Source organism: Macaca thibetana, chromosome X, assembly GCF_024542745.1.
Source record: "Macaca thibetana thibetana isolate TM-01 chromosome X, ASM2454274v1, whole genome shotgun sequence".
NCBI lineage: Eukaryota > Metazoa > Chordata > Mammalia > Primates > Cercopithecidae > Macaca > Macaca thibetana.
The window spans coordinates 37,016,708-37,040,220 of record NC_065598.1 but is presented as its reverse complement, the minus strand read 5'-3'; the positions used below and the strand labels follow the sequence as shown (position 1 = coordinate 37,040,220).

At 37.7% G+C, this 23,513-nt stretch overlaps 1 protein-coding gene across 3 annotated transcripts in view; it reads right to left on the bottom strand.

The window, feature by feature from the left end:
- Positions 1-23,513, bottom strand: part of PRRG1 (proline rich and Gla domain 1) — a 98,430-nt gene that overhangs the window by 42,074 nt on the left and 32,843 nt on the right. Inside the window, exon 1 of one of the 3 annotated variants that reach the window (XM_050776510.1) lies at positions 12,258-12,433. The exons of the other annotated variants lie outside the window; for them this stretch is intronic. Within the exon in view, the coding sequence (XP_050632467.1) occupies positions 12,258-12,321 (64 nt within the window). The 5' untranslated portion in view covers positions 12,322-12,433. Of the gene's footprint in view, positions 1-12,257; positions 12,434-23,513 lie in introns of those variants that run through there. 3 annotated transcript variants of the gene reach the window in all.

Sequence of the window (23,513 nt, the reverse complement as noted above, 5' to 3'; positions counted from 1 at the left end):
GTGTTAGAAGAAACCACAAAGGAAAGGGCTGTCAGGCCTGGGCCAGGATTTTCAAAGAGGAATTGCCGCTCCAGAGGTCAGCATGGTGTAAACAACAAGCATCATTGGAGGCAGCTATCTTCCAGGGGAAGATAAAACCAAGGAGGCAAAAATCAATACTACATGTCAGCCACCTCATCTAGCGTTTCAGTAATAAACCTCCAAAGATCAGCATCTTATTTTAAATAAGACAATTTTCTTACAGCGATAAAAGGCTCAAGGCCTATTACCCATATCACCTCAAACTGCAAACTCCCCCAGGCCCAGGTTACCTCCTTGCTTCTTCTGATGTCATGATCTTTCCATTCTGATCCTCTGCTGTTCTAGTCTCTGGTCTCTTCTTTCAGCTTGTGTGTGTGTGTGTGTGTGTGTGTGTGTGCGCGCGCGTGTGTCTGTGTGTGTGTGTTAGTTTTTAATACTTCTCTAAGCAGCAGTATTTATTTATCTTGATTCTTAGTCAGGTCCCCATCCCAAACTAAACGTTACTTCTAAAATAACGGCAATACACTTAAAAACAACAATAACAACAAAGTAGTTTTTAGCCAGACATTAGAAAATCAAATAATCTTTGTTCCATGGATTAACCCACCCTGGCATTACACACCCTCTACAACCAGATTCCACTTTCCTTAATAGCTATACTACACTCCAGCCAAACCAGCCTCTACTCATCCCTTAAATATGTTTTGAACTGGTCCAACTCTTTGCCTCTACTTTTTTCCTCCGTATTATCTACTACAAAAATTCCATTCATCCTTCAATATCAATAGTGATACTTTCCCTCATTACCTGAGTAGAAAGTAATTTCTTTTTCCTTTGAACTCTCATAATGCTACCTCATCCAGATGTTAATATCTTATAGTGTCTATCAGAGTAATTCTCAAAGGGTAAGCAATTTGTCATCAACACCTGTATCTAGCCTGGGCAAGGCACTAGATCATTCCCAAAGAGGATTCTAGTGGTGCACACAAGCCAGACTTAGGGGAAGTTCATTTGTGCTTAAGTTTCCCTTAGTATAAATGAGTGCTTCAAACTCCAGTAATTCACATACCACCTTAATCAATTTGATTAGTTGTGCTTAATGTATCTGTTGTGTACAGTTACTTAATGTTTCTTTCCATTAAGTTACTTTTTAACTTCAGTATCCACTTTAGCGCTGTCCTATAAAACACTACGCAAAAACATGGGTTTGTCGTGTTCTATATTTTCTAATGTATATAAAATACATAACTCTTAAGGTTATAGAAATGTTTCCAGGTCATACCTAGATATTCAAAGCATATCACAAGTGGTACATTTTGTGGAAGACTGTTCTTTCCTGTCTTCAGTCAATCCAAAAATATTTGGTGAGTGTCTTTTATTTGCCATATGCTATTTTATTCTTCAGAGTAGTGGTTCTCAAATGGAGGCAATTTTCCCCCGAGGGGGCATTTATCAATGTCTAGAGGTATTTTTGTTTGTCACAACTGGAGACGGGTGCTGCTGACATCTAGTAGGTTAGGGCCAGGAACTGCTAAACATCTTACAAATGCATGGAACAGTCCCCTACAAAAAAGAATTAACCAGTCCAAAATGTCAATAGTGTCAAAGTTAAAAAACCCTGCCTTAGAGAAAAAATTGGCAAACAAGAGAGACAAATTCTTTTTTTTTTTTTTTTTTTTTTTTTTTTTTGAGTTTACAATTCAGTAACAATGTTATACATGATACTCTTTCAGTATTGTATTAGTCTCTTCTCACGTTGCTGATAAAGACATACCTGAGACTGGGAAAGTTACAAAAGAGGTTTAACGGACTTATGGTTGCATGTGACTGGGGAAGCCTCACAATCATGGCAGAAGGCAAGGAGGAGCAAGTCACGTCTTACATGGATGGCAGCAGGCAAAAAGAGAAAGCTGTGTAGGGAAACTCCCCGTTATAAAACCATCAGATCTCATGAGACTTACTATCACAAGAACAGCACGAGAAAGACCTGCCCTCCATGATTCAATTACCTCCCACTGCGTCCCTCCCATGACACATGGGAATTCAAGATGAGATTTGGGTGGGGACACAGCCAAACCATATCAAGTATATATTCAAGAGTCAACAATCTACAGTTTTCAGGATTTCTTCTCTGTGTGCATTTCTTGTACATGAAAGTCATATTGGCACTGAACAGATTTCCAGTACCACAGCTTTAAAAATTGTAAGGGAAGACTTTATTGATCTTTATACTGTTCATACAGTTTAGAAATGACAACTTAACAATGCAGAAATGCAGTGTTCAGTACAGTACTTAGGTAGAGCAAGCTAATATCCACATTATTAGGACCCCAGCATCACTAAAACTGTCAAAGAACTACATACAGAAGTATGCATCCCCAAATACAGGCTGAAGATTGCAAAGTGGACACTATGTTTTAGATGGAGATCCAGACTGACTTTATATCAATGTCCTGGGAGCTGCTATCATTTCAGTTCAGAAAACACCAAACAAAATACCACTGTATAATATACAGTTGTTTGAATGTTGATTGAATAATTACTATGTTATAATATACTAGGGAAAATGTTAGGTTCTTTTATATATTACTTATCTTATTAGACGCTAAAATTTCCTTAATTTGGGACAATAATAGAATCTGTATCATATTTTATCTACCTTTTGGAAAGTATATCTTTTTTGAGAACCATATCAGGTTTCCTGTTGATTTTTCAATCTGAATTTTTTTTACTATAGTCTTCCTTAATTGTATATATTTAAGGTGCATAACTTGATGTTTTCATATCTTTTTTTTTTTTTTTTTTGAGATGGAGTCTCACTGTGTGACCTGGGCTGGAGTGCAGTGGTGCAATCTCAACTCACTACAACCTCCGCCTCCCGGGTTCAAGCGATTCTCCTGCCTCAGCCTCCTGAGTAGCTGGGATTATATGCACCCATCTCTACACCCAGCTATTTTTTTGCATTTTTAGTAGAGACGAGGGTTTCACCACGTTGGACAGGCTGGTCTCGACCTCCTGACCTCGTGATTCGGCCGCCTTGGCCTCCCAAAGTGCTGGGATTACAGGAGTCAGCCACTGTGCCCAGCCTTGATATACTTATCTTAATAGACACGTACAAGCATGACCTTTTAAATAATGACATGTTATATACATCCCAACAAAGAGTTCCAACAACAGGTAAGAGCATGGGCTTTGCTATCATACGTATGTGGGCTTGAGGCCTGGTCTGCCAATTACCATCTATCTGATCTTGGGAAAGTTATTTAGCCTCTTTAAGACTTAGTTTGTTCAACCATAATGGGGTTATTAATAGTAGCTCTAATTTCACAGGCTTTGAGGGAGGATTAAATAACAGTTTTAATAGTTATTAATAACAGTAAGCAGGACCTATGAGGATGCTAACAAAGATTTGGTATTTTTCCCCTCAAAATGTTTTGGTACAATCTGGTTCTTGAGGTTTATTTTCTAGTTGGTCAATATGGTTCAATACATTAAGTGTAACTATTACTACTTCAGACAGAGAAGAGAGTGACATAAGGTATATTTTGTGAGCTGAATGTTTTAAATTAAAATATGATTTGGCTTCAGTTGCTTTGATGTTTTAAATTTGGAATGATTTAAATTTGGAACTCTTAGAGAACTGTAGGTTCTCTAAGAGTTCCTTTGCCATTTTTGATGTTCCTTAAATGCACTTGCCCCTCTTTTCTTAGCCTTCCCATGACAATAGACTGGAAACTCCCATTCTTGGTAGTTATTCTTCTTCCAGTAATCCTCTGAGATTCAATTATATCTAGCTCTTTATTAGTTTTGAAACACTGCAGGCTACATTTTAATTTGTAGAGGACTTCTATGTTGACTTTACTTTTTAGCCACATGGCTCTCTCATGGTTGATTAGGCAGGTCAATCACTTCACTGTCTACCACGGTGCTTGGATACACCATGACTATAATCTCTGGTTACTCTCCTTAAGGCTTTACCAGTCCCAGGCTCTTGCTCTTCCCCAGACCCCAAGGCCCTTCTAATTTTTAAGGGTAAAAGGATCTAAGGGCCCTGTGGCATACTCTAGAGCAGGTGCTCCCTGGAGTTCATTCCCTCCTTGTGGTGTCTCTTAAAGTCACAACTCTCTTTGGCTATCTAAGAGTTCTTCTGTAAGTGAAAGTTTCATCCTATTTGGCCTCTGGGAGTTTCATCTCTGCATCTGCCTGCTTCTACATCCTTCACAGAATAGAAATTCAACTGGTATTTGTTGTATGTCTATTATGATAAGGCAGTTTCACTTTATGTCATCTTATCAGTGCTTGCAACAACTCTGAGATAGGTACAAAAAGACTTCTTGATAAATGATAAAACTAAATTTCAGAGAAATGGACTTACTCATGTTCGCATAGTAAATAGGAGGATCTTAGGATTGGGTTTTTTAAAACTTATCAACACATTTACATAAAAAATGCCAACATTAAAACTCGATGACTTTTGACAAACACAGTTGTGCAATTAGTACCTAGGTCAAGATTCAGAATGCATTCCCAAGATTTTAACCTAGGGTTTCTGACATCAACTCCAGTGTTCTTTTAATCACATATGTAGTCATTCAAAAAATATTTACTTACTGCTTATTACATTTTAGTTATTTTGCTAAACATTGGGTTGTTAATGGTGAATAAGGCATCTGTGATCCCTGCCCTAATAGAGCTTAGGGTCTATGGGGGAGTCATTATATTTTGTTTAACCATAAATAAAGGACCTTAAGGTAATAGAGTAACTTAAAGAAGTTCGGTTTGGGCCGGGTGAGTTGGCTCATGCCTGTAATCCCAGCACTTTGGGAGGCCGAGGCACTCGGGTCAGGAGTTCAAGACCAGCCTGGCCAACGTGGCGAAACCCCGTCTCTACTGAAAATACAAAACTTAGCCGGGCGTGGTGGTGTGCGACTGTAATCCTAGCTACTCAGGAGGCTGAGGCAGGAGAATTGCTTGAACCTAGGAGGTGAAGGTTGTAGTGAGCCAAGATCACACCACTGCAGTGCACTCCAGCCTTGGAGACACAGCGAGACTCTGTCTCAAAAAAAAAAAAAAAAAGTTCAGTTTGATTTCAGCATAACAAGCAAGGGAGAAGGTGGGAGACAAAGACAAATAGTCAAATCATACAAGGCTTTACTGGCTGGAAAACCATTTGGATTTCATTGTAAAAGCAGTGGGAAACCACTAAGCAATACCTCTGTCTTCATAAAATAACCTATTACCTAAGAGCTTGCTTAATTCTTCAATTATTTTAACCTTTAGGTATTTACTATGTGCCATTCACTTCACAAAGCCTACTGTTTCAAATGTATAAAAACAATAATTGATATAAAAGCTTGAGGTATAGATATATGTAAATTTATATTAACATTATGTATAATTAACATTATTAATATAAAATAATATATGATATATTAATATAATTATATAAAATACATTATAAAAGTATATTATTAAATACTTTTTAAAATGAATGTATCTAATATGTATATTTATACATGCTGTTCTTCAGTGCTATATACACTAGGGAACAGCATCAAAATGCTGTTAGATATTGCTGAAATTCAGAGATACCTCCTACAATCTCTAGAGCAAAGCTAGGCAAGCTATGCAAATGAACAAAGGATACTTTGTTTCTGTCGTCCAGTCATCCTCAGAGTTGGATACAGTAATATGTAGCAAATTCAGCCGTTCGTTTCTCAATTCAACAGATATATATTATGTAAATACTCAAATAAAATATACATTGTGTGTCTACTACATGCCTAGGTGCTAGAGAATCCAACAGTAAGCAATACAGACACAAACCCCTGCCCTCACTAAAGTTACAATCTAGAGGGAAGAAATAGTTAACCTGTGTCTGTTTATTTAAACAAGCAAAAGTATAGTATGTAAAACAGTGATAAATAGTGGTACCTATCAAGGAGAAAAATAAGGCAGGAAAAGATGTTATTTAAATAACTATTGCCTGTGTAAGAGAAATACTTCTGTGGGTTTATGTATTTTTGGGGGACACTGCCTCCCAGGCTCAAGTGATCCTCCCACCTAAGTCTCCTGGTAATTTTTGTATTTTTTTTGTACAGACAGGGCTTCACCATGTTGCCCAGGCTGGCCTCAAACTCCTGGGCTCAAGTGATCCACCCGCCTGAGCAAAGCTAGGCAAGCTTGAGCCTCCCAAAGTGCTGGGATTACAGGTGTGAGCCCACACCTGGCACTAGTTTTCTAATGATACAACAGTTGGTGTATATCAGGGGTCAATTGGCTTTTTTGGTAAAAAGCTAGAGAATAAATATTTTAGGCTGCGAGGGTCATATGGTCTCTGTTGCAACTACCCAACTCTACTGTTACAGCATGAAAGCAGCCACAGAAACAAATTTGTGTGTGGCTATATTTTAATAAAAACTTTATTTATGGACACTGAAATGTGAATTTTACAGTTTTCATGTATCATAAAATACCCTTCTTTAATTTTTTTAAAGCATTTAAAAATGTAAAACCATTCTCAATTCATGGCCACACAAAAACTGGCAGCCAGCCACTATTTAACAATCCCTGGTGTATACAATGAAATGGCTTACTGAATTTTCATACGTCAACAAGTCAAAGAAATAACAAGGAAGTCCAGTGTAAGTATTGAAACACAGAGATCCAGCACCATCAATAACAACAGGAAGAGAATTCTCTAACTTTCAAGTGAGAGATATTAATTTTATATGACAGTGGGACTTATATTTCTAGTGCACAATAAAATATTAAAGATAATGGTACAACCATCTAAATAAATTATGCTAAAACTATAGAAACACCTCAGTGAATAAAAAAGTCATTGCACACCACATCAAACAATCTAGATGCCCTATAAATCACTTCATAAAGTCAACTGTATTCTCTAACAGAAATAAGTTTATTTCATCCACAATGATGTTTGAATTTTACCTTCCATCCCAATAAATCTATACATTCAGCCTTGACCCATCCCTTCAGTTGCACAATTCTAAATGCCTCAGAGAAATCTACACCTGGATATCTTGCCACCACCTGAAATACCATGAATCTAAAACAAATATTTTCTCCACCACACATATAAACTCGTTTCTCCTCAAAATTTCATAATATTAATAATACTTTTATTACCTAATTCAACCCAAGTCTTATGGAATGACATTTTAAGATGTTTACTAAAGTTATGTTTCTCCCAATAGTTGATTTTTTTTTTTGCTTCTTTCTTTATTGTGTATTTACCATCTGCCCGACAAGTACCTAAGCCATTTTGTGTTCATTGCTTCAAATGAAAGACAATTATGGGTCAGAAAAAGAGAAAAAATAAGTTTTTCTGTCTTTTAAGGTACCTGGGAAAACCAAGAAGTCTTCTAGCAGATGAAATGATTAAATAAAATAATGACAGCAGAAGCTCCTCCTCCAATCCTACCCAACCAAACCCACCTTCCAGGCTAGAAAGGCTCCTCTGGATTGAAGGCAAGAGAGAAATCAGTGGGGCCTAGGTTGGAAGAGTCAGATCAGAAAGGAATCAAACAGATTAAAAATGAAGAAGCATTTTTAGTGAGGGGCATTTCTTGAATGCTCAGGAGCCCCTCGCGGGTGGGTTCAGCATCTACAAACCATAAGAGCAAGCACATGGTCAGAATCTTTCCTGGGGCTATATGCTGAGGGCTTCCCTTGGGCAGTAGCCACTCCCTTGCTGATGACCTCCCTACTGTAAGGATGCCTATCCATGCCTGAGGCTTTAGCCAGTTGCCATCCAATTTTTATCCATGTGTGAAGCTTTAGCCAGTTCCCATCCAATTTTTATCCATGCCTGAGGCTTTAGCCAGTTCCCATTCAATGTTTCCTTGTAGGTAGCCATCCTTGTAACTTCCCTGGACCTTATAAGCCCTGAAGAAGACAACCCTGGACACTCTGTGACACTCTGTGACAGTAAGAGTACTGGTGGTGGTTACAGTGATGAGAACAAGCTCTGCATTTGGAATTAGCAGAGTGAGGAAAGGAGTGGTAGGCACTAGGAATCACTAGCCTGATTTCTTATACCATAAATGAGTTTTACATTTTTGATCTTCATATAAACGAAATCATTAGTGTATACTTTTAGATATTTTTGGCTTCTGCTTAGCAGCTTGTTTGTGAGATTCATCCATACTGTTGCAGGTAATTGTAGTAGATTCATTCTTACCACTGGCTCTGTATATTATACGCACACACGCAGGCACGGACATACACACACACCCCTGTTCATTTTTTATTCTACCAGTGACAGACACTTGGATTGTGCTATGGTCTGAATGTTGGTGTCCTCCAAAATTCATATGTTGAAAGTTAATACCTAATTACGACAGTGTTAATGGGTGGAGCCTTTGGGAAGGGATTAAGTCATGAGGCTGCATTCTCATGAATGGGATTACTATCCCTATAAAAGAGGCTTGAGGGAGCTTCCCATCCCCTTTTGCCATGTGAGGACACAGCAGTAAGGTACTATCTTTGAAGCAGAGAGTAAGCTCTCACTAGACGCTAAATCTGCCGTCGTCTTAATTTGTGACTTCCAGCTTCCAGAACTGAGCAATAAATTTTTGTTTTTCAAAAATTACCTAAAGTATTTTGTTATAGCAGCCTGAATCAACTAAGACAGGTTGTTTTCAGTTTAGGGAAAGTAGTAAAACAAACTCCCATTACACAGGTTTAAAACAGTGGCAATATCCCTGGCTCAATCTAACATTACCAATCAGTAGGACCTACTCACTTCCTTTGCTGTAACACCAGATCTCAGTCTATTCTCACCCCTACAAATCCTAGCCACATCTCTTTAAATTAATAGTATGTGATATGGTTTGGATCTGTCCCTACCCAAATCTCATGTTCAACTATAATTCCCAATGTAGAAGGTGGGGTCTGGTGGGAGGTGACTGGATCATGGGAGCAGTTTCTCATGAATGGTTTAGGACTATCCCCTTGGTACTGTTCTTGTGAGAGTGAATGAGTGAGTTATTGCAAGATCTGGTTGTTTAAAAGTGTGTAGCACCTCTCCCCTGTACCTATTCCTCCTGTTCCAGCCATGTGAAGTGCTGGCTGCCCTTCACCTTCCACCATGATTGTAAGTTTCCTGAGGTCTTCACAGAAGCCAAGCAGATGCCAGCATTATGCTTCCTATGCAGCCTGTGGAACCATGACCCAATTAAACCTTGTTTCTTTATAAATTACCCAGTCTCAGGTATTTCTTCATAGCTCTGCAAGAATGAATAAAGAAAATCGGTACCAAGGATTGCAGCATTGCTATAAAGATACCTAAAAATGTGGAAGCAACTCTGGAACTAGGTAAGGGGCAGAGTTGGAAGAGTGTGGAGGGATCAGAAAGAGATAGGAAAATGCAGGAAAGTTTGGAACTTCCTAGAGACTGGTTGAATGGTTATAGTGATGTGGACAGTGAAGGCCAGGCTGAAGAGGTCGCAGATAGACATGAGGAACTAACTGGGAACTGGAGCAAAGGCCACTATTGTTATGCCCTTGCAAAGAATTTGACTGAATTGTACCCCCACCCTAGGGATCTGTGGAACTTTGAATTTGACAATGATGATTTAGGATATCTGGCAGAAGAAATGTCTCAGCAGCAGAGCATTTAAGATGTGGCCTGGTTGCTTTTAACCACCTATTCTAATATGTGTAGGCAAAGAAATAACATAAAACTGGAACACATTTAAAAAGGAAGCAGAGCATAAAAGCTTGGAAAATTTGCAGCCTGGCCATGTGGTAGGAAAAAGTCCATTTTCAGGAGAAGAATTCAAGAAAGCTGCAGAAATTTGCATAAGTAAAAAGAAACCAAACGCTAATAGCCAAGATGATAGGGAAAAACTCCTCAAAGGCATTTCAGAGATCTTCATGGCAGCCCCTCCCATCAAGGCCTGGAGGCCTAGGAGGAAAGAATTGTTTCATGGGCCAGGCCCAGGGCCCTGTTGCCCTGCTGTGCAGCCTGGGGACACTGCTCCCCACATCACAGTTGCTCCAGCTTCAGCCATGGCCCAAAGGGGCCCAGATTCAGTTCAGGCCGCTGCTTCAGAAGATGTAAGCCATAAGCCTTGGCAGCTTCCACGTGGTGTTATGCCTGTGGGTACACAGAGAGCAAGAGTTGAGGCTTGAGAGCTTCTGTCTAGATTTCTGAGGATGTATAGAAAAGCTTGGATGCCCAGACAGAAGCCTGCTCCAGGGGCAGAGCCCACATGGGGAACCTGTACTAGGGCAGTAATGAGGAGAAACTTGGGGTTAGAGCCCCCACACAGAGTTACCACTGGGGCATTGTCTAGTAGACCTATGAGAAGAGGGTCACCATCCTCCAGACCCCAGAATGGTAGATCCACTGGCAGCTTGTACCCTCAGCCTGGAAAAGCAGAAGGTGCTCAACATCAGCCCTTGAAAGCAGCCATGGGTGCTCAACCCTGCAAATCCACAGGGGTGGAACTGCCCAAGGCCTTGGGAACCCACGCCTTGTATCAGTGGGTCATGGATTTGTGATATGGAGCCAAAGGAGATTATTTTGGAGGTTTAAGACTTAATGACTACCTTCCTGGATTTCAGACTCGCATGGAGCCTAGCCCCTTTCTTTTGACTGATTTCTCCCTTTTGGAAGAGAATTTATTACCCAATGCCTATACCCCCATTGTATTTTGGAAGTAAGTTGTTTTTTATTTTATAGGCTCACTGGTGGGAGGGACTAGCCTTGTTTCAGGTAAGACTTTGAACTTTGGACTTTTGAGTTAATGCTGAAATGACTTAAGATTTTGGGGGAGTATTGGGAAGGCATGATTGTATTTTGCAATGTGAGAGGGACATGTGATTTGTGGGGGGCTAGGGCCAGAATGATATGGTTTGGATCTGTGTCCCCACCCAAATCTCACAATCAAGGAGGTGGGTCCTGGTGGGAAGTAATTGGATCATGCGGTCAGTTTCTCATGAATGGTTTAGCACCATCCCTTTGGTGCTTTTCTTGTGATAGTGAGTAAGTTCTCCCGAGATCTGATTGTTTAAAACTATGTAGCACCTCCCCCCTCTCTCTCTTTCTCCTGTTCCAGCCGTGTGAAGTGCGAAGTGCTGGCTCTTCGCCTTCTGTCATGATTCTAAGTTCCCTGAGGCCTCCCCAGAAGCTAAGCAGATGTCAGTATCATGCTTCCTGTACAGCCTGTAGAAACGTGACCCAATTAAACCTCTTTTCTTTATCAATTACCCGAAATGTGAGAACAGACTAATATAGTACCCTTCATAAAGACAATAAATACCTTAATTCTTAGGATCTTTCCTAGAATATACACTTAGTATGTGCTCAAGGAAAGGTTATTATACATGTGTAATCATTACCATCAAAGTGATAACAGCTTTTAATGTAGAAATGTAATTCATATTTTGACATCTTGGTTGATAAGGTCTTGGAATTGTTTTAAGTGTTCTATTTTGGGTATCTCTCACCTTATGAAATGTCCCTAAAGCCAAACTCTCCAATACTAAAACAGCCTATGATTAGCTACATACTTCTCCTCACCTTTCTCAAGATGCTCAGAGGGAGGTGATAGAGAAGTAGGAGTGGGCCGGGCGCGGTGGCTCACGCCTGTAATCCCAGCACTTTGGGAGGCCGAGACGGGCAGATCACGAGGTCAGGAGATCGAGACCATCCTGGCTAACACGGTGAAACCCTGTCTCTACTAAAAAATACAAAAAAAAATAGCCGAGTGAGGTGGCGGGCGCCTGTAGTCCCAGCTACTCGGGAGGCTGAGGCAGGAGAATGGCGTAAACCCGGGAGGCGAAGCTTGCAGTGAGCTGAGATCTGGCCACTGCACTCCAGCCTGGGCGACAGAGCGAGACTCTGTCTCAAAAAAAAAAAAAAAAAAAAAGAGAGAGAGAGAAGTAGGAGTAAAAAAGAGGAGATAAGTTCTGGTAGGCTATTTGAATACAAGGTCCTAGCAACTCATAGCTTTAACATCATCAGGAGAAACTGAAAAGAGGCTTTTAGCATAACAAACCATGGGAATAATAACAGAAGGAGATAATAACATAGTGCTTTGTTATCAGATCATTGTGTTAATTCCTTTAATCTTTGCAATTTTATGAGTTAAATATAAAACTATTATTATCCCCACTTTACAGGTAAGGAATTTGATACAGAGTGGTTAAGCAATTTGCCCAAGATCATAATGTCTGTAAAGTGGCAAGGCTAAGATTCTTACCTAGGTAATCTGGCTCAATGATGACATACAATAGCAGGTTCTTGACTGGGGTTGGGGAGTGCATTTCTTTCTCTAAATGGGGTGAGAGTTCTACAATTTAAACAAAATATTAGATTGAGCTATGTGTGAGCAAATGTAAGTATGGATTTTATAGACACTTTATATATGCAAATAAAGCTTTTCAGCCATTAAAAAGTATGAGAGGCCGGGCGCGGTGGCTCAAGCCTGTAATCCCAGCACTTTGGGAGGCCAAGACGGGCGGATCATGAGGTCAGGAGATCGAGACCATCCTGGCTAATACGGTGAAACCCCATCTCTACTAAAAATACAAAAAACTAGCCGGGCGAAGTGGCGGGTGCCTGTAGTCCCAGCTACTCGGGAGGCTGAGGCAGGAGAATGGCGTAAACCCGAGAGGAGGAGCTTGCAGTGAGCTGAGATCCGGCCACTGCACTCCAGCCTGGGCAACAGAGCAAGACTCCGTCTCAAAAAAAAAAAAAAAAAAAAGTATGAGAAGAGGATTACAAAGGGACAGGAGGAAACTTTTGCAGGTGACTGCTTGCCCATTACCTAGATTGTGATGATAAATTCATGACTGTACACATACATTTTTAAAAATCTCCAATTATACACTTTAAATATGTGTATGTATGCCAATTATATGACAATCATACCTCAATAGAGCTCTATGAAAAAAGAATGAAATAGATCTATAGATAAGCCAGTCAAAAAATAAAAAAGGATGTCCACAATGTATTGAGTAAACATTATAAAATATTCATGATATCATTTGTTACATATGTATAAACAAATATGAAAGAGTATATTTTTATATATATGTGTGTGTATGTATATATATATATATAAAATGTTATCTGTGAGGTTATTTTGTAGCCTCTGGCAATACAAAGAGCTTTCACTGAGGCATCCCTCCACAGGTACATGAAGAAGCCAACTTGGGCTGGGTGCCAGTAGCTCACGCCTGTAATCCCAGCACCTTGGGAGGCCAAGGCCCGTGGATCACCTGAGGTCAGGAGTTTAAGATAAGCTTCGTGAACATGGCAAAACCCCAATTCTACCAAAAATACAAAAATTAGGCAGGCATGGTGGCAGGCACCTGTAATCCCAGTTTCTTGGGAGGCTTGAGGCAGGAGTATCACTTGAGCCTAGTAGGCAGAGGTTGCAGTGAGTCTAGATCACGCCACTGCGCTCCAGCCTGGACGACAGAGCAAGACTCCGTCTCAAAAAAAAAAAAAAAAAAAAAAAAAAAAAGAAGAAGGCATCTTGGAAGCAGATGCTCCAGGCCCAGTCAAGCCTTCGGATGACTGCAGCCCCAGCCTACATCTTGATAGCAATGTCATGAGAGACCCTATGCCAAAACCACTCAGCTGAGTTGCTCCTAGATTGCTCTCAGAAACTGTGTGAGATAACCAATGTTTGTTACATGAAGCTGCTAAGTTTTGGGGTAATTTGTTATGCAGTGGTAGATAAATAATATAGCATATAGTATTGCTCTTTCGTGAAATTATATATATATATATACACACACACACACACACACACATATATATGGCATACACACAGAAAAGTATACAAATCATTAGTATACAACTTGTTGAATTTTCACAAAGTGAGGCCACCCACGTAACCAGCACCCAAATCAAGACACTTAGCAGAATAGTACTAGCACCCCAGAAACCCTACTTCTGCTTCCTGTCCAGTTACTACTTCCTAATAAGGGTAACTACTACCCTGACTTATTACACGTTTTGTGTGTTTTTGAATTTCATATAAATGGAATCACAGTATGTACTCATTTGGATCAAGCTTCTTTTGCTCAACATCATGTTTGTAAGATTCATTCATATTGTTGCATATAGTTGTAGCTCATTCATTCTCACTACTGGTTCCATGTTAGGTATATATCCCCATTTATTCATTCTACTGATAGAAATTTAAGTTATTTCAAGTTTAGGTTTACTACAAGTAGTGCTGTAAACATTCTTGCGTATGTCTTTTGATGAAACTATATATCTATTTCTTTTGGGTGTATGCCTATACTTCTATTTCTGTTGGGTGTAGAAGTAGAATTACTGGGTCACATGCTGCCCATATTCAGCTCTACTCATTACTACTAAGCAGTTTTCCAATGTGGTTGCACCAATTTACACTCCCAGCAGAGTTCCAATTATTCTACATCTGTATATTCTTACAAACTCTTGGTATTGTCTTTTTTACCTTTGTTACTCTTGTGGGGGTAATGGTATCACATTGTGCATTTTCCTGATGAGTGATGAAAATGAATACCTTTTTGTACACTGGCCCTTTGAATATCTTTTGTGAAGTGCCTGTTTCAAGTCTTTTGTCCATTTAAACATACATCACTTTTCAGATCAGCTAAAGGCCATAATTTTCTAAACTTATGAGTTTTGTATGGTATTATGAAAATAAGAGTCTTGGAGCAACAGAACAGTCATCAAAATAAAAGAAAGATAAAACTAATAGTAGGAATATAGTTAGGTGCCTCTTCTAGAAATATAAGAGAAATAAGAATAGCAATAAGGCAGAAGGAATCCTTAAGGTAGAAATGAGAAAAAAAAGAGAGAAGCCATTATGAAGACAATGCATCTGGACAGAATTTGCTTCTTTTTGGTGGGTGGGAAGTAAGCCACACATAGGAGATAGCTCAAGAATCTTATGTTAGCCTTAGCCACCGTCCAGAAAGTCTTTTCCATGGAATAGAAGGGACACGGATGAGTTTTAACCCTATTATATAGTAGTATATAACTCAGGGCAGTTCAGTGATAGTAGGCAAAACAGTAAATATTCTGCAAACGGGAAAGTATATCACTTGTAAGTGTGGTTGCATTACATCACACTTCTCAAAAGAGGAAAAATGGTCATTTACATATACCCTTGAATGGCCAATAAGTATATACTAACCTTCCTTTAACCTTACAAGCCTACATTAGGCTTTACTTTCTTTTTTTTTTTCTTTTTCTTTTATGAGTTACCAGAATGCACTATGGCATTAGGTGCTTATTTTTAGTTTACCGATTAAATTTTAATAAGATTCTTCAGATAGCCGAACAATCAGTTAAAATAGTTAATTTTGCTGGACAAGATCAATGCATAATGGACACCATGTATAAGTAAAAAAGTAGAAGAATAAACAATGTGGCTTTGGTTGTATTATCTTAGGCATAACACAGCACAGAATTTTAGCTCCAAATGTAACAATCTGGTGTTTTAAAAGTGATCATATAAGAAGTTCAGGTATTTTAATTTTTAAATAAATAAGGTCAGATATACTAAATTACTTCAAGAGGTCAATATAGACAAATCAACCAGAGAGAAATAGGTTATCATATTTTTAACTCTCACATTGTCATACTGTACAAGCATGTCACAAAAAGAATGACATTGAGAAATCATTGCAAATAGCATATGGGACAAATTTGATATGCCTCTGAGGCCTTAGAAGGACACAGTTATTTCTGTGACATGTAATACTGTTGCATCACTAGCTACTAAATCATGTCACTGTAGTGAATGTTCAAGAATATCACATTAAAACTACCAGGAGAACCAAAATGTAATGACTTGACACACATAATTAAAATATTAGCCTCAATTCTCAAGAATACATATTTTGCAGGATGACTTCTTAAATAAGATTTACATGTTCAATAAAGACTTTCTAAGTAAAGATCCATGTCCTATAAATATCATTAAAAATTATTCAAAGGAAATTTGTCTCAACAAAAAATCAAATTGATAAAGCTACATAATAATAAGAATTACATCCCATAAAAGCATGAGTGTGGGTTTCTTTGTAAGATAAAATTAAAAGGCACCTGCAGAAGCACTTTTGCCTTTGCAAACCAGTATCTTTTCCTGCAGAAGTAGCCCAGACAAAATTACAAGGATGGATTCCTGGGAGAAAGTGATGCTGTTGGGTTACACTAACTATGTAGGAAAAGAAAATCTAAAAATAATGTGGAATTCTAGGCTTGAATTATCCATTTCTTTTGCTTTTATACTCTTCAACTCAATCTAATTGAACTGGAGCACTATGAATTCTCAGACAGAAAGCAGAAGAGAAATGAAACGAGGGTCCTGGAAAGTCCATGAACTAGAAAATGAGCTTAATCACATTTGATTAAAAATTACCAATCCCCAAAGGGAGATTTGATTTTGTAATGATGTCCTATTTTAGTTAATGCTGTCAGAAATCATGTATATCTTATTTGATGCTATTTCTTCATATGCATCAAAATTTATTGAATTAAAAAGATATTTTAATGAATTGAGCTCATGTTATTCCAGTTTGTATTCTATGTTTTTATTCATACATTATAAGAATCTTCCTATAAACATGATTCTTAATAGTTGCATTATATTCATGTACCATAATTTAACCATTCCCTAAATGTTTTACCATTTGGAAATAAACTTTGTTATATCCATACACTGGAAAATTATGCAGCCTTTAAGATTTGATTATATTTTTGTAATTGCAAATAACATAGCTGTGTATATCTTAGTACACTGCTACATTATTTCCTTGGGGAAGAAGAGTGTGAAAACCTGTATCAAGACATCTGGAGACAGAGCTATCTTATTCTTTGGGGCAAGCATGTGCATACTACTGGGAAAATTAAACAGGGGGGTTATCAGCTCTTCACACGTGTCAATCAATTTAACCAGCTTGCCTCTTAATACTTAACTGAAATAAACTACAAAAATTGAAGCTTTCCTATAGTGAAGTGGAGATGGTATGGCAGTGAAAGAGTTAGATCACAAAGGGTGAGTGTGGAATAACTGATTCCGACCAGGCAATATACAACAGACAAGTCCATTTTGTTCCTTAACCAAATGTGAGATATTTTTAGGAGGATGTTTCCTCTCCTATAAAAGGCTTCCAGGTGAAATGTATGAAGACTAAGGGAAGCTTGAAAAGAAAGGGTCAAGATATAATCTGTGCATACTTTGTTTGTTCATTGCAGGGGTTACTATATGCATATGATCAATTGTTGTTTTACCTCACAAATTATCTTATATAAAATTTCAGTTGTTATATATTTCTGGATATCACTTAATTTTGTCCTAGATTATCACCAAATCATGATAAACAAAAAAGGAAATACGTACACCAATTCAACAAATTAAACTTAATATTTCTGTATCAAATTCACTTTATTTATTCACACTAGGTAGGCCTGTTCTGGAAAGAATTAAACATGATTTACATAAAATCATGTAATAAAAGCAGATAAAATAATAGTTTAAAAATAAGCATTTGAGAAAAACATGACAAAGGGAAAGATCAATAATAAGAGAGATAAGACAAAGACAGGATTCAGGTCTGTATACAAAAAAAAAAAAAAACAGTTATAGAAGGTTCTGTAATTTTGATAAAGGAAGGGGTAAACCTCCTAGTAGTCAATAGCAAAAAATAATGTTACATGAGCTATGGTATCCCTAAGATAAAAATAAACCAGTTGCCCAGAAATTTTATTACTTATGATTTTGAGATTAGACAGAAAAATTATCCAGTGTCCTCAAAAGAAGAAATGTAATGAACCATGTCTTCAACATCCATATAGTATATACAATAACACATTTAATGTCATAATTTCTTATAACTTCTTTCTTGTAAGTCAGCCAAGGGCAAGACAGCATAGAAGCAATGTACTCTATATTTGTATAACATATTTAGAAATTGGCCCACTCGAATGGCTTCTTAAAACAACTTAAACACAATCAAAAGCATACCTAGTGCAATGACCATGCCAAAGGAAACTCATTGCACCTGGGTGGTTCAGACCAACGTCTGATGGCCACTCTATAAACAAAACATAAAAGATCTGACTCACTCTACTGGCCCTTCTCCAAAAAAGAACAGCAGTCCTGAGAGAACTGCTGATAAGCAACCCCACGGGCCAAGATAATTCTGATTATTTTTCCATTCTAAAGAATTAAGGGCAAGGTATTATAGTTCATTTGAGGGTAGCCTTGGGTCTCTAAGAATTACTACTCTCCAGAAGCAGTTCGTGGAAATCCTGCCAAGTTGGTTTACAGAATCAGCGCAGCCCTGGGATCAATCAGCCACAAGAAAACAGGATGTTTGTTATTATATGGTTATAGCTAAAATGTATCCCCAAAACCTTATACTGGAGTCTAACTGTCTGGAAACAATGTACTAAAGGATCTGGTACTGGGTGGAGGGAACATTTTCTGGACTATTACCACTTTAGTACTCCATTTTCAGGTGGATTCAAATCTCTCTATAAATCCCTTCTTTCCCCTAGTTACATATCTTTTCATCAGAGTTGAGGTACAGGAACAGAGGTATGGAGGGAGTTCTGTCTGAAGAGTTTTTTCTCTTGCTCCCCCAGCTCTGCATCTAGAACATTTATACCATTTTACTTGATCTGCTCATTAAAAACCCAATGAGTCCAGAGAGGTGAATAATCATACCTGTTTTACAGATGAGGAAACCAAGGCTTAGTTTGGTTACAGAGCTACTACTTATTATAACCTGTAGTACCACATTCCAGGTCTGATTCTTAATCTAATGCTGTCTTCACTAAAGTACTGAACCAAGAATGGAAAATTTTCAGCTCTCAGCTTAATTTCATATGTCCTACAGATTTTCTAATATTAAAATGCCCATTTTTGAAACTTGCAAATATGAATCAGAGGTTCTAAGAAAGGCTCTTAGAGTTCTGGCCCTTGCTTTTCCACTACAAGAAGAATCTTAAAATTTGAGTCGAGTTAGTTCTCTGCAAATGCTGTCTACTTTCCCATTTCCGTGCCTTTGTTCACCCATTCTCCTTCGTTTAAATATGATATTCCTTCCATTTTTATTTAAATCCTAAAACCATCGTTAATGACAGTATAATTCTTCTCCTCCTTAGAAATGTATCTTCACCAGCCCAGGAGGATGTAATCACTCTGTCCTCTGAATTTCTATGGCATTCAAATCTGTAGTACTCACTTTTGTTTGCTCACCCATTTTCTGTGTGTGTATTATTCTCCCCAGATTGCAAGCTCTTTGAGGGATGTGGCCATGACTTGGCCTATCTGCATTTGTTATAGCATCCAACACTTAGCTGGCACAGAGAATACACTCAATAACTGATTAATAAGATACCAAATCCCCTAGACTGTCTAAACAAACCAGTTGCCTACTTCACTATCTTTATTTCATTGTAGATTTGAACAGTATTTTAATTTCCCATTTTCCTCTTTACTGCTCCTTTTCTACTTGATCTATAACACAAAACCAACATTGGGTTGGATACAGATTATTGTATGATATGGGTGAAGAATATTTTCCGTTCACCAAACTGAGGTATACTTAAGGCAGGCAATTTGGAAAATGCATAAATTTTAATTGTTACTTCATAGTTCCTTATATAAATATTTATCATTTATTTAATCAGTCCTCTATTGGTTTTAGTTTAGGATGGTTCTATTTCTTCATTATAAACAGCACTAAAACCTTTTAGCTACCAAGGAAAGTCACTCAGGAATATACCTACCTATATGTTATACACATTTCTTACTATTTTCTGAGATTAACTTCCTTGGCCGATAATTATTGCTGTTACTTGCAGTGGAACACTTTTCTACTAATATATATATCAGGAATAGACAGATGAATAATAATTGAACTTTCTACTATGGTAGAAAGAAGCAAATAAAAATGCAATAAACACATCTCAGATGCTATAAAAGCAGTAAGTAAAGGACACATTTTAGGAAGACTAGTCAGGTCAATTGCACCTAGAAAAGATAAGAAGTCTTCACAAACATGGTGACACTTGACAGTCTTAAAAAAAGAAGACTTGCCTGCCAGGAGCAGAAGGGAAAGAACACTCTACCTTGCATCCTGTCCAAAACTGCTACCTCTAATCCCATGCTAAAAAAAGAAAAAAAATTGCAAAAAGACATTGTAATTCAATATACTTCCCATTCTTCCAACAAAAATTAATAAGGACTTACTACAGTCAACTATTGTGCTAGGACTCAATGATTACCAAAATGACATAAAACCTGCCCTCATGCTGCCGACAGACTAATGATTTTCAAGGATACTTTAATGAACCAAGCAATTACAACTCAATGGCTGTATAACTATCTCTCAGATATAGCACTGTATCTGGCCTAAAAGAAGTCTGATTCTCCAAGCCTTTCAAACTAAAACCTAATTTTGTTTCTTACGTACAAATTATCTCACTCCCAGAATAAAGAGAAGGACATCATGTTGTCATTTGTGATCATTAAAAATCTCAGTGCAATTACAAACCTGGCAAAGATCCTAGGAGATCAAATCCGTCTATTGTGTAACTAACAGCTTCAAAGCCTCTGGAGACGATCAGAATCCAAGTACTTAAGAAAATTACCTCACTATCCATTCACTTCCTTGGAAACTGTTACTGAAATGTCTTGCTGCAGTTTTAGCTACCAAGGAAAGTCACTCAGGAAAGGCTGCTCCTACATATCAATTTAGTTACTAGTTTGAGGAGAAAATTCTCTTTGGCTAACCATTTCACCAAACTTCATATAAGCATTATAGGATTCTAATACCTCATGCTGCTAATTTTAAAACAGGCTTTCTCCCTGTACTTCTGATCACACAGATACAATAAAACATAAGAAAAGTCCTTTGAAAATATAACACCTTACCTCTGAAGCATTCGTCTACCTCAGAGATATGAGAGTAAAACAAAGGATAGTAACGCGGTCTGCTACAGAATCAACAGGATTTCAACTGGGTCCTCAGAAGAATAAAACAAACATCCATTAAATTATAATCTTTCAGAATCGTCTGGAAAAAATATTGAATTCTGTGGGTGACATTCATGAATATCCATAAAATACATTCTTTGGCCTTACTCACCTTGCTATTCTGGTCTAAAATTGTTTTTCACATTTTCAGTGCTCACTCATGCAATTAAAGCCTCAGAGCAGCTGGGAGCACTGGATTTCAACCCAACTTACCCGAAGGAGAAAAAGGCTGCATACAGCTTGATCTGTAGTTACAGGTCACTAGAGTCAACAACAGCAAGATGGCTACCCACAGCTCTGTAATGAACCCAGAAGTCTCAAGCCTTCTTAAGGTTTCCCAGTCTGCATACATTACTGAGTAAATGGAAACGTAGGGCAGATAACTGAAGGGAGTTTCTAAATTATGATACTGAATACTTGGATTAATCTCAGGAAACAGTTCCACACTACATCTCTTTTACAATAACACACTGATAAGTCAATGCCAAATACCTAGTTTTAGAGAAAGATCAACAAAGCTACTTTGAACTCATTCGTATTCAATACTGAATAGCACCTATAGTACAGCTTATAATTTGCCCTAATGACATAAAGACCCCACACAATCTCTTACATGTGCATTAACAAGAGGATAATGGGCCAAAAGTCAAAAGTCTTTCAAGTTGTATTTTGAGGATTTTATAATTCATACTCTGCTGAACATCTTAACCCCAATATTACAGAAACTCATTATTTGCTATGCTACACTCTTAATTACTTGAGAATTTCTACAAGCCTCCTAATTTTGATATATATCTTTAAAGTGTTCATGTTAATAATCTCATTTACTTTGGCTATCATATGAGGCAGAAACTACAAAATGAACTTTCTTTAATTACCTGGTCCACTATTCCCTACCGTCTTTCAACAAATGAGTTAAACAGAAGAAGTAGAAAACACCATTACAGGATTTATCCAAAAACAATTCATTTAAATAGCTTTATCTAACAAAGTATATCATGGACAGATTAATCTTTTATTTAAAATGACTTGAAATATATTGGCTGTGTATCAACATTAATGCAAGATGAAAAATATGCAAATATTTTTATTTAATCATCTTATTTCTGAGATAAACAAAACGTTCACACTTAGGTAATTTATTAGTGGTGAGTAATTTATGGTGAATTCCTAATTAATAGATTCAACTAGTATTTACTGAATACCTAACTTTGTGACAGGCATTGTAGTAAGAACAGTAGAAACGAGCATTTGGCTCAAAAAAGTCCTAACTACATTAATAAAAAATTTCCAGACTCTGTGAAAAGCTAGTCAAATTTCAGTATAACTGAGAGAGGTGGGATGACATAGGCTGCTCATAGCCTCCAAAGGTTTCTGATTATCTCCACAATGTCTCCCTCCCCCACTCCCTGTTATATGGAAATCAAGAGACTGGGACATCACAAGCTTCTACCTTACCAAAAGTTACTGAAGGAACACATGGTCCTGGTTTCTAAGAGATTATTCAGTAAAGCAGAGGATATTTTTTGCCCTCAAGGAAATATTCCTGAAAACTTTCCATTTCTGGGTATGATGAGCTCAGAATGTATAAGATCCTCTCCCCCTCAGTATGTATATGTGTGTGTGTGTGTGTGTGTGTGTGTATATATATACACACACACATATATATATCTCAGAGATATGAGAATAAGACAAAGGATAATAAAGAGATATGAGATATCAGAATAAGACAAAGGATAGTGATGTGGTCTGCTATAAAATAAATACATAAAATAGAACACATCTATATATAATAGAATATATCTATATAGAAAACATATCTATATATCTATATAGAGATATAGAGATATATTCTATTATACATATAGAATATATATGATAGAATATATCTCTATATATCTATATATAGAGAGAGAGCGAGTAACTATAAAACATGGATATAATACAAACAGAAATGAACTTAAGCTACTGGACAGTGAACAGAAACACACAGATTCAGATGAAGAACCCACAATTGCTATGAGGAATGGAGACTTAAATCTGGGCTAAGTGCAGCCCTTGTGGTGAACAACAGCTAGTGGAGAAGGGGGTACACATAGAAAAAAAAATCCTCTCATTTTGGTTTTTGTCTTAGGAAATCAGAAAAGTTGGAGAATGGGGAATACTAGAAGGAAGAGATCCAGGGAGGGAATTCCTAAACTCTGTTCACGCACACTGAACCTTGAACCATGTTCCTGTGTAACAGATACAAAGCAAAAGAACAATTCTAAACTGAGACTAAAGCTGCCACCCTGAAGATACTGGTGAGTGAAGAGAAAAAGATACACACTGGTGGAGTTGGTGCACTCACTTGCAGGAGAGGAGATGGTGTTAGTCTAGGACTAGACACAAAGTATGCACAGCAGAAGTGTAAAAAAAAAAAAAAAAAAAAAAAAAAAAAAAAGTCACTCAGGCCTAAAA